Source organism: Chiloscyllium punctatum, chromosome 6, assembly GCF_047496795.1.
Source record: "Chiloscyllium punctatum isolate Juve2018m chromosome 6, sChiPun1.3, whole genome shotgun sequence".
Taxonomy (NCBI): Eukaryota; Metazoa; Chordata; class Chondrichthyes; order Orectolobiformes; family Hemiscylliidae; genus Chiloscyllium; species Chiloscyllium punctatum.
In genome coordinates this window covers 32,804,091-32,816,569 of record NC_092744.1, presented here as the reverse complement: position 1 = coordinate 32,816,569, position 12,479 = coordinate 32,804,091, and the positions used below count along the sequence as shown (strand labels likewise).

Here is a 12,479-nt window from a genome sequence, read left to right as displayed (position 1 = left end):
AAGGAGCCTTCCACATCCATCAAAGTTTCACCTGCACATCCACTAATATCATTTATTGTATCCGTTGCTCCCGATGCAGTCTCCTCTACATTGGGGAGACTGGGCACCTAGCAGAGCGCTTTAGGGAACATCTCCGGGACACCTGCAACAATCAACCACACCGCTCCTTGGCCCAACATTTCAACTCCCCCTCCCACTCTGCCGAGGGCATGTAGGTCCTGGGCCTCCTTCACCGCCGCTCCCTCACCACCAGATGCCTGGAGGAAGAACGCCTCATCTTCCGCCTCGGAACACTTCAACCCCAGGGCATCAATGTGGATTTCAACAGTTTCCTCATTTCCCCTTCCCCCACCTCACCCTAGTTCCAAACTTCCAGCTCAGCACTGTCCCCATGACTTGTCCGGACTTGTCCTACCTGCCTATCTCCTTTTCCACCTATCCACTCCACCCTCTCCTCCCTGACCTATCACCTTCATCCCCTCCCCCACTCACCCATTGTACTCTATGCTACTTTCTCCCCACACTTCAGGCTCACTGCCTTTATTCCTGATGAAGGGCTTTTGCCCGAAACGTCAATTTCAAAGCTCCTTGGATGCTGCCTGAACTGCTGTGCTCTTCCAGCACCACTAATCCAGAATCTGGTTTCCAGCATCTGCAGTCATTGTTTTTACTTCATCAATTGCTTGCCCATCCATCAGGGGAGATTTCTCATTAGCACCAAGAACATGTGAGTAGCTGTGTGAAAAATAAACATACATTATCCTTAGGACATTAAAGCTTTTTAATCTGTCTGGTTTGCTTGCTCCACCATCCATCTTACATCTGTAATGATTGTAATGAAGTCAGCCAGGTGGATCTCATAAAATATGAGGTCCCTGGTTGGGGCTGTTAATCGGGTCCTATCAGGGAGCCCTGGCTGACAGGTAAGAATGGAAGTGTCAGTGGAAATATTGAATTAACTTATTTTGTACATGGTGTTTTTACTGAGCCCTGAACTTACATTTACACACATATGAAACAATGATTGCTATAGGGGAAACAAAATCAGCACTATTGCTGTATAGCAGTAGTGTGGGGATACATATTAAAAAACCCAGAAGATTAGAATCTCCTCAGTTCAGGCAACTGACTTTGAGCTAGCTGGCAAAGATAAAGGAACAGGAGTGTCAGACATCCTGTTGACTGTGAGAGCTGGGTCTGAGGAAGCTGGATCAGTGTCAAGGACTCTCCCCGTGTAAATAAAGGGTGACTTGGTGTTGGTATACCAGCTTCTGTGGAATTATTTCAACATCCTTTGTAGCAAATTCCTTTTGCTCTTCTGGAGTGGTTACTTAGCAATTTCATTGCTGCCCAGCCATTCTCCATATGCTGTATTGTTCTCTTATAGAAATTTTTGTATTCAATTCCACTGCACATATCTCTTTTAGCAAATACAATTTATTGTGTTTAAGTAAAACTAGCTGGCTTGCTTACAGGTAAAAGTTTTTTAAAACCTAAATAAAGAACAGATATGGCAGAGTGAATAGCTGTCATTATAAAATGCACCTGAGTTTTGTCACATTGAAATCAATAAGTAGCCTTGGCCTTTTAACTAAATGCCAAATTCCCCTGATTTTACATCCTATCCTTTGTTCTTTTTTCCTGCTGTAACAATTCATTAATATTACCAATTGTGTAGGATTCAAATATATGCTTTAAAAAAGGAATGTTAGATGGTGTAACTTTTACAGAAATAATATCATTAAGAAATAACTTACCTGTGAAATGCCCTTAAATAGTACTGGTGTGAATGTTTGAACTATCTTTTGACATACAGGCACTTGTTCATCTATATGCTTTCACATCAGTAGTTACATGGCTGCACCTAGAACATAATCAATTCTTCAGTGTATTGTTTGTAAAACATATTAATGTATTGAATTATAAATGATACAAATGTGCTATTTATGTTTTTTTTTTCCATAGAGAAAAGATTATTTCAGTATGGACAAGATTGTGGAGATATAAAACTTGTTGGGGAAAGTCGAGATTTCAACTCTCCAATTATTAACATTCCACAGGGCTTTCCCTTTGATGATGCATTTTACTACAGATTATATGTATGTCAAAGCTTCTCCTTTCTTAAAATTGAGATTAGTATAAAACCTTCTTTTGTTAATGCTAGCATAAACTGTTCCTTAAATCTTGGCCCCATCAGTATGTTTGAAGGCAGAGGAGCAGATAAAATTATTCCATTTGTTAGTGCACCATCTTCCTGTCCAGCCCTGATTTAATCCCTATGTTATAGGTGGGCAAGGTCTGAGGTTATGCCCTCTGGTCCTGGTGAAATTTGAATTCAACACAAAATCTAGAATTAAAGGTTGCCTAATGGCAGGCATGTAACCATTGTCATAAAAATCGAGCGAGTTTCCTTATGTCCATTGTGAAGGAAATCTGCCTTCCTTACCTGGGTCTGGTCTACGTTAGACTGCAGACCCACAGCAATATGGTTAACTCTTAACTCCCCTCTGTGCAAGAAGGGACTGAGACAGAAATGCCCGCATTCCATGGAAGAATAAACAAAAATTCAAGAAGTTCACCACTGTATAATTACTATTTTCCTTGGAATATATCAACTTAATGATTTATTTTATAGTTTAAAATATAAGAATTGTATAACCTTCCTGTAACTGCATTTCTTAATATGAATTGAGTGAAACAGATGAGGAAGAGCCAGTTTCAATCAGTTACACTCACTTGGGTTTTTCAAATCCAGATGGCAATCAACTTTTTCTTGTTAGTTACATTTGTCAAGATAGGAGAATGGAAACATCAGCAAATGCTCCTATTTCAGGGTTTTGCTGATCATTTAACCTGAACCTCTAAATAGGTACACACGGAGTGTGGATTGGTCTCCAACCCTCTACGTAATAGGATTAGTCCACTAGCATTCATTACTTGAACTGAATCATGGTTAGTGCACATTATTCCATCACAGACAAACGTAATTAGAAAATATAATAAAAATACAAAATATTTGTCATTGCTTCAGGTGTGCCATTTAATTGATGATAAAATTAGTAGACCTCTAAGAATGAATGTGAATAGTACAATAATTCACGTTAGAAATACTGATTCTTTAACACAGATGTACAATGTTATCCCGTTAACTGTCAATGCAATGAATTATCTTTATACAGTTTTCAGATAATGGACTGATTACATTTCAAAGACACAATGATCATCTGCAGTATATGTACTCAACTCCATTCTGGGCATTCAGTAACTACTTTTATTGGCGAACTCCACCAATGATTGCTGTTTTTTGGGATGATGCTGACCTAACAAGAGGATTAGGATCCATTTACTATCAGGTACTGAGAACCAGATGTCATCTTTTGATCAGTCATGTATGCTGAGAGGATGTTTCCCTATGTGGGAGAGTCTAAGACCAGAGAGCATCATCTCAGAATAAAGGGGTGCTAATTTAAGACTGAGGTGAGGAAGGATTTCTTCTCTCAGATCTCTTTGCCACAGAGAATTGCAGGGACAGACTCCTTGAGTATATTTAAGGTTGAGACAGATTCTTGATCCATTGGAAATCAATATTTTAGGAGGTGGACTTGAGGAATGTCGGATCAGGCATGATCCTTTTGAATGGCAGAGTAGGCTCAAGTGGCTCTGTTTTATGAGGTTTTTTTTATCAAAAATAGAGACAGTAGTGTAGTAATAATTCATTGGACAACTGTTTCAGGGGACTAGGTTAATTCTCTAGCCATGTAGCTTCAAATTCCACCACAGCAACAAGATTAAATTCAAAATGAATAAATCTGAACTATTAGGTCAGTCTCAATTCAGATGACCCTTGACGATCATAATCAATTCTGGTAACAATATGTCTGGCCTTCTGAAACGGCCAAGTAAGTCAAGTGCAGTTAAGAATGGGCAATATGTGCTAGCCTTGTCAGTGCAAGCTTATAGTGAAAAATAAAAAGTCATAGTGTATGGGTTCGTAGTGGCATAGGTAGAATGTTGACTGGCTAACAGGAAGGACAGAGTATGTATAAATAGGCCTTTTCCTGGTTGGTGAGATGTAAACAATAGAGTGCCATAGGAAACAATGGTGGGATCTCAACTCTTTACAATTTTAAATAAATGATTTATATGAAGGGACAGAAAGTATAATTGTCAAATTTGCTGATGACATAGAGAGAGATGGGAAAGCAAATTGTGAAGATGACTTTAGAATGATACAAAGGTGTATAGATAAATTATGTGAATGGGCAAAAATCTGGCAAAATGGAATGTAATGTGGGAAAATATAAAGTTGTCCATTTTTGCAGGAAGAATGAAAAAGAAATATCTCATTGGTATAAGATAGCAGAACTCTGAGATGCAAAGGGATCTGGGTGTCCTCATGTATATATTGTAACAAATGCAGATCCAATGAGCAATGAGGAAAGCTAATAGAATGTTACCATTTATCACAAGGGGCACAGAATGCTTTGTTTTATAGGGCACTGGGGGGATAACGTTTGGATTACAGTAAACCATAATGGTGGCACTTCATCTAAGGACGTAAATGCTTTAGAAGCAGTTCAGAGGAGATTTACTAGACTAATATCTGGAATGGGCAGGTTATCTTTTGTGGAAAGATTGTAGACTTGTATCCACTAATGTCAAAGATTTAAAAAGTAACTTGACTGAAATGTATACAATCCTGAGGAATGTTGACAGGTTAGAAGTGGAGAGAAGGTTTCTTCTTCTGGAAGAATCTAGAAACAGGCGTCACTGTTTAAAAATAAGGGGTCGCTAATTTAAAATAGAGATGTGGTGAAAACCTTTTTTTCCAGAGGGTGCTGAGACTTTAGAACTCTATTCCTGAGAAATCTGTGAAACAGAATTCTTAATTAATTTTTAAAGCATTGGTATATGGATTCTTGAAAGCAATGGGATGTATGTTTATCAAGGGTACTCAAATGTCAGGCAATGACCAACTGCAAAAAGAGAGAATCTAACCAACTCCCTATGACATTCAATGGCATTACCATCCCTGAACCCTCCACTATGGGATTGCCATTGACCAGAAACCGAACTGTACTGGCCATACAAAGACTGTGGTTACAAGAGCATGTCAGAGGCTCAGAATCGTCTAGTAGGTAACTTGACTTTTCACTCCCCAAAGCCTATCCACCATCTACAATACCCAATCAAGGAATTCTCCCCACTTACCTGCATGAGTGCAGCTTGAACAGCACTCAAGGATTGCATCACTAACACTCAGTAGTAGCCAAGAGTACCATCCACAAGATGCTCTGAAGAATCTCACCAAGATCCCTCAGACAACATCTTATGAACACACATCCACTACTGTCTAGAAGGACAGGGCCAGCAAATCCATAGATTCCCACCACCTGCAAATTCCCATCCAAGAGGAATCACCATCTTGACTTGGAAATATATCATAATTCATTCACTGTCACCAGGTTAAAGCGTGGAGCTCCTTCCTGATTGGCATTGTGGGTGTATCCACTCCAAGTGGACTGAGGTGGTTCAAAAAGGCAACTCACTCCCACCTTCCCAATGCCAACAAGGGATGGGCAATAAATGCTGTTCCAGCCAATGATGCCCACATTCCATAAGGGAATATATTTTTAAACATCCAATATTACACAACTAACCACACAAAACAGCTTCTGAGATGTTCCAATTTAAAAATGAGTTTCCTTTCATTTCAGGTGTATGATTTCCAAAACAAAACTGATGCTCACAGTCAAACTTTTCAGAGAGAGATTGAGGAATATGTCAACAATTACTATGGGTCAGAACTGAACATTACAAGCTTCTCACCTAAATGGGCACTGAAGATCACCTGGGAAAACGTCCTTCCATACACGGGATATCAAAACACAGATCCTAATGGTGTATGTATTGATTAACCTTAGTTATTGTACCATGTTCACAATTCCAACACATTTCATCTGGCTACCACTTAGTTTTGTTTACAGCATTTGAATAATTCTGCAAAAGCCACCATAAAGAGTATATTTTCAATGTCAAAGCAAAATCTAATTTTCTAATTCCTCAGAATGAATTAGATATTTTTTGAAAAATTGAGCATGCATCATCAGATGCAGTACCTCTTGGTCGTTGTAAGCTAATGCCTTCAGTTTGTGGTTGAAAAACTGTATCATTCAATCATCTTTTTAATTATGTGATCAGTTCTGTAGAGACAGTAAATAATTCTTAAAACTCCATGTTTGGTACAGGGCACCATTTAATGACATGATGTGTTTTTGTTTGTGATTATCTTCATTACTTTAATGGAATGACAAACATGACACTTCTCTTTTTCAGACCAATACTTACCAAGCAGTCCTAACAACTGATGGTATCTTTTCCTTCTGTTTAATTCAATTCAAAGATGGTGGAATGAACTGGAAATATGACATAAGGCCTTACTACAGAAACTATGCTCTCATGGGCTATTATAGGTATTTATAGCTTACAGGCTGCACTGTACTTTAAAATAGATGGATTGTTGTAAGTATTATTAATACTATCCAAGATGTTCATGGAATCCCCACAGTGTAGAAGCAGGCCATTCAGCCCACTGAGACCACACCAACCTTCCAAAGTGCATCTCACTCAGAGCGACCTCACCTAGCCTATCCGCGTAACTCTGCATTTCTAATGTCCAATCTACCTAACTGCACATCCTTAGATGCTACAGGCAATTTAGCATGGTCAATGCACCTAACCTGCACATCTTCAGACTGTGCGAGGAAACCTGAGCACCCAGACTAAACCAATGCAGACACAGGGAGAACGAGCAAACGCCTCATGGACAGTCACCTGAGGCAGGAATCAAATCTGGGTCCCTGATGCTGTGAGGCAGCAGTGCTATCCAGTGAGCCACTGTGCTGCCCATAAATGTTGATTTAACATTGTAACCATAAGAAATCATGTTAGTTTGATTGAAGCAATTTTCATGTCCTTTTTATTTTCATGCGCCACTCTTGAATTTCACTTTAATTGACTGTGTTATGGATTAATATACTTCCATTCTTTCCAATTGTAGTGGATCACTGCGATCATATCTTAATTCGGACATGAGTCTTGTCTTTAACGACCCTCAGACCAGATTTAATGTACCACCTGAAAAGATCTATCACCCAGATAGGTACCCTGGGTTTAAAACAGGTTGGCTTTCTTTGCATTTTTTTGAAGTATAGTTTTGATTTAAACGTTACCTTGAACAGATCTTATCTTAAAGTAAATTGAGATCTAGAAAAATGTTTAAAATAGTCATTATATTTTAACTGTCTAAGGAAAGTTTTCAAATTCCTGTTTTTAAAATTTATTAAAGAAATATTTATTCAATATAGTTTGCCTGGTTAAGTTGGTTGGTTGGTTAAAGAAATAAAATCCCAACCAATTTTTAGTTGAAAGGACTGCTTAAGTTCCACATCACTATCAACTTATAGAACTTCTCTCATTAGTGATTCTTCAAGTGTAATGCTGGACAATGGTTATCAGCAAGTTATTTGAAATGTACAACCCCAAAACTGTCCTCGCCTATAACTATCTATATAGAGGAGGCAGTGCCATGTGCGTTGGCGCTGAACTAATAATTCAGAAACCTGGATAATGTTCTGGGGACATAGGTTCAAATCCTACCATGCCTGAGCATGGACTTTGATTCAATAAAAATCTGGAAATGAAAGTAATTGCCGATTGTCATTAAAACTAATGACAATCTTTCACTAATGTCCTCGAAGCAGAAAAACTGCTGTCCTTACTTTGTTTGGTTTGTGCCTCCAGGCCCATGACAATGTGGTTGACTCTAAATTGCCTTCTGAAATGGTCTTGTGCCTTCTGAAATGGTCTTTGTGGAGGCAAGGTTCTGTTTTCACATTGAAGACACCATGTTGTGTGGCCCTATCATTGTGCTAAATGGAATAGAATTACAACAAATCTGGAAGCTCCATGAATTCCCTGTGGGTATCAGCAGCAGTAAAATTGTATTCCCAATACAACCTGTAATCTCATGGCTCAACATGGAACCCATTATACCATTACCATCAAGACAGAATTAACACTGGTTCAGAGAATAGTGAGTGAGGGCATGTCGGGATGAGCACCAGGTATATCTAAAACTGGTGAAGCCACAAGTCAGGAGTAACGTTAATACCAAACACCACCAGCAGCAAATGTCAGAACCAAACAATTATGATGCCTTGGTTAAAGTCCCGGACATGTTTTGTTGGTATAAGAAAAAGAAATCAAGCACCTTTTGCAACATGAGCCATGAGAAAATTAAAGTCTCATTTAAAACATGAACAATAATTTCCAATCTTTATTTGTAATAATCAGCCTTGTGTCTTTCATGTATTTCAGGATCTATATTTGAATGTTTGTAATTTTACAATATTTACAGGTAGAAATGGACGTTGGGCTTACCGTCTTGAAAGGAATAACATTTCGATAATAAACCCAAGACAAAAATGCATGGATTGGTATTTAAGGGAACCTGAACCTTATTGGAGCAATGACACATCCCCATGTCCCTGTTCATTTTGGCAAGCTATCTTTGATCGTGCCTTTATATGGGGAAATAGTATATATTATTATGGGTTTGGTGTTAAAGACATTCAAGGTAATGTTTAAGTTTTCTATTTTGTAATTTTACAATGAGAAATGATGAAGTGCGAGAACTAACCATTTCTTTCTCTTAGCTCAATGAAAACTGCAAGGCATTCTTCACAATCAATTCCTGTCAGTAAAAAATAGATTAATGCAAGCAAAGGAATTATCTCACGAGATTTAACCTTGTCTTATATTAGAAACCTCAATAAAGATACTGAGTTGTAGGCTTAAGTTAATTTAAACATGAAAGGCATTTTTTTCTTTTGCAGCATCATACCTCACAATGCAAAGTAGATTCCCCAGCCAGCAAGGTTCTGGAATGCGATGCTACTATTCATGGAATGGTGCTTTAATCCACGGTGAAAAAGAAACTTTCCTGCCAGCACCATGGATTTATTTTGACTGGTGGACTTGGTGGGAGAAGGGTTACACATATTATATGGAGAAATGGAATGATTTTTGGTACAATGTCTTACCACCAATGAGAAAGCAATACAAAGGTAAAAAGAAAAGGTTGATGCTTTCAGTAATACTTATAAATCCAAAACCAGACAAAGAAGTGTAATGTGCTTTGTGCATTAATTTCCATGTTTGTGCATAATTTCGTAGCAATTCATGTTCCAGACAGAACAAAGCAATATCATTATAAACAAGATGATCAATCCAACTACATTTAATCATGAATGTGATAGATACTTAAACAAGAGTTGGGAGATGTAGGCTAAATTAAAATTTCACTGCCATCATAAAGAATAGCAAACCCCAGCATGTACATTCCAAAGACAACCAACTTCAGTCAAAAATGCTGAAGTAAATTACTATTCTCAACCTATTACTGAAGCTACAGCATTACAAATACTTCTCTTTTGTCATTTGCTCACTATACTCATTTTAAAAAAAACAGTTTAGTACTTAGACCCAACAGCATTCCAGCTGTAGTGCTGAAGATATGTACTCCAACATTAGCTGCACTGGTAGACAAGCTATTCCAGCGTGGACATCCACCCACTAACACAGAAACTTGTCTACAAATTGTCCTGTCCCCAACAAACTGGGACAGATCCAATCCTAATCTAGTTCCTGCCCAATTTACTCACTCGCATCTTCAAAATGATATACCAAGTTATCAACACCAGCATCAAGTAGCACTTCCTTACAAAAAGCTTATGTAGGATAAGCACCAAACAATGACAATCTTCAAAAAGGAAACATCTAACCATTTCCCTTGGCAGGCAGTCATGTTAATATTGCAACATTTTCCACAATTAGAAAGCAAACCAGTATCATCTTGAATCAAGAACTTAACTAGCCCTTTCATATCAATACCGTGGCTACAAGAACAACAGAGATCGGGTACTCCATGGCAAGCCATTCCCTTACTGGCACCTTGAAGACTCGCTACCTCAAAATACATCTCAGGATTATGACAATGCAGTCTATGGAAAAAAGGATTAATTTTACCTTTGACGATAGCTACTAAGAATGTGTAAAAGGAGCTCTGTTGTAATGACATCAGATCACATGTATCAGAATGAAATCAGTAGACCTCTAAAAAATGCCTGTTCTTGCCAGGCACTGCAAATCATTAGGCTTAATAATGCTTGTTAGATGTAGATGTATTCGACTACAGGTTGGAAGACAGTGACCAGGAACCAAAAGATAGCATCAGGAAATGCTTGAAATAAAGCCCAGAAATAGCACCATGCTATAAGTGAGACGACCCCAACGGTCTGACCGTAGAAGTGGAAGAAAACCAAAGAGAAATTCAGCAACAACAAAAAGTGAACAACAGCTTTCAAGGCGCCAAATCATAGAGAGGGAAAACCTGTGCCAAAGCTGAAAAAGTACAGGAGAAAGACCCCAGCAGACCCTGCAGCAAGCTTACCACAAAAGCTGTAGGCCCCAGTGAATAAAATAGTATCAGAGATCAGAGGACCTACGGGGAGGGGGAAGAAAAGAATCCACAGAATATTCACCAGCGGCAAGCATGTGAAGAAAGAGGATCCAGTCAAAGCCATTAAGGAACGACATCAGCAAGATCTCAGCCCAGCAAGTTTTATTGAGGTTCACGAGTGCCAAGAGAGGGAAAGAGATCATGTCACAGCAGCAGCAGTAGCAGCATGGAAAGTTAAACCCAGACTGCAGCAAGCTACAGATGTTCCAGCTCTACAGCACACAATAGCAGGAAAAACTTTATTTTTCTGAGAATATATAGAATGTGGCAGATCCATTGCAAGATTTCAGGCCCCCTGATTGCTGAGACCCATAAGACAAATTCTGCTATGCTATGCTCACAGTTTATAGCAGGAAAGCATTTTAAATTGGACACAGGGCAGATGTATTGATTCGTTCAGATAGAGCACTATGGTTAAAGTAAAATATTCTTAGATTATCCTCCCTTCCACTTTTGGGTACACAAAGTGTTCACATCAAAATGAAAGAACAGATGCATGCTCACCTTACCACAACAGAAGAGAGAGATCACATAAATCCCATACGCCATTCCTCATCATTGTAGTTCTTTATTAAGTAGGGCTAAATGTATAGCTTTGAATATTCTTCAGTTGGTAGATACTGAAAACACTGAAGTTGATTCAGTGTACCATAAATAAGCAGACAATCCAGTGCTGAGACTACAAAAAGGAATCAGGATCCTTCATTTCGTTCTGAAGACAAACTACATACAGTAAGATAAAAAATGATGAAGGTTATGTTGAGTGATAGCTGAGCAACTGTAGACGCAGAGGTATTAGATCTTTCTGTACTGACCAACCAAGGGCTCCAGGACTTCAGTTTCTCAGTAATGGTAGCTGCACATGTCACTTTATGGAGGAATATCTCCTTTAGAAATCAAGTTTGCAATTCCAAACACTTACTGTAAACACTGGCATTATATTCTTATATTGTCAGTGCAGTTTCATAGATATTCAGCACTTTCTTTCCTTAGCAATACTCAAACTTGAAGTGCATCTCATCAGAAAATGTTAGCATCATTTTCCTTTCATTATGTTGGTGTAGAAAAACTGAAACCAAATGCTGGGAATACACAGTAGGCCAGGAAACATCTGTGGAGAGGAATAGTTAACATTTCAGGTCCCTAAACACTTAATTGGAAGAGAGAGATAGAAATCCAGTTTTTAGAGGAGAGCAAACATCTTCAAATGCAAATACGTTTATTGGTAGTTCTGTGGCTTATGTTCATAAGTTCAGATTTTATTTCTGTCTCTCTTTAGAAACGGAAGTTGATCCTTACCATGACTGTTGCAGAGACTCTGGTGATGATTATTTCTGTAATCTTTACCACACAAAGAGACCGAAGGACCACTGCATTGGATACATTCCTCCACGGATAGGTATTTCTTGCTTTTTAGTATGAAAATGCATAATTGCTGCTGATCAATAAAGCAAAGGAGATCTTAGAGTAAGATTATTTTATATCAATCAGAGATGAGCAAATTTAATATGATTAAATACACTTTGTGTCCTTCAATCTACCATTACCATCAATCCAGAGGACCACTGCAGTTCAATCAGTTCCGGTGGAGGGTAAGCCTTAAAAATGAAGTGTCAGTTTAGTGAAACTATAACACAAGGACTACTCCAATGCCAAACAACAGAATCAGCATACATTGCACAGGACTATATGATCCCATAATTAATTAATCAGTTCTAAGCTCTGCAGTACTGTCAGATCCTGTTATTAATTGTAAATATATAACAACTCAAAGGCTGATGGAACTATCAGAAATGACAGGAATGGAAGAAGTGGGGATAAGAAATAAGCCATTTTTAGAGGAATAGACCATGTATGCAATGACAAAGTGTTGTGAGAGATTATGACAATAATGATG

The 12,479-nt window shown here is 38.4% G+C and overlaps 1 protein-coding gene across 1 annotated transcript in view; it reads left to right on the top strand.

Moving 5' to 3' along the window:
- Positions 1–12,479, top strand: part of LOC140478646 (mucin-4) — a 149,869-nt gene that overhangs the window by 84,612 nt on the left and 52,778 nt on the right. Inside the window, exons 18-25 of the mRNA XM_072571862.1 lie at positions 1,966–2,099; positions 3,180–3,353; positions 5,718–5,903; positions 6,337–6,473; positions 7,061–7,182; positions 8,420–8,638; positions 8,898–9,128; positions 11,862–11,981. Coding sequence (XP_072427963.1) covers positions 1,966–2,099; positions 3,180–3,353; positions 5,718–5,903; positions 6,337–6,473; positions 7,061–7,182; positions 8,420–8,638; positions 8,898–9,128; positions 11,862–11,981 — 1,323 coding nt within the window. The remainder of the gene's footprint in view (positions 1–1,965; positions 2,100–3,179; positions 3,354–5,717; positions 5,904–6,336; positions 6,474–7,060; positions 7,183–8,419; positions 8,639–8,897; positions 9,129–11,861; positions 11,982–12,479) is intronic.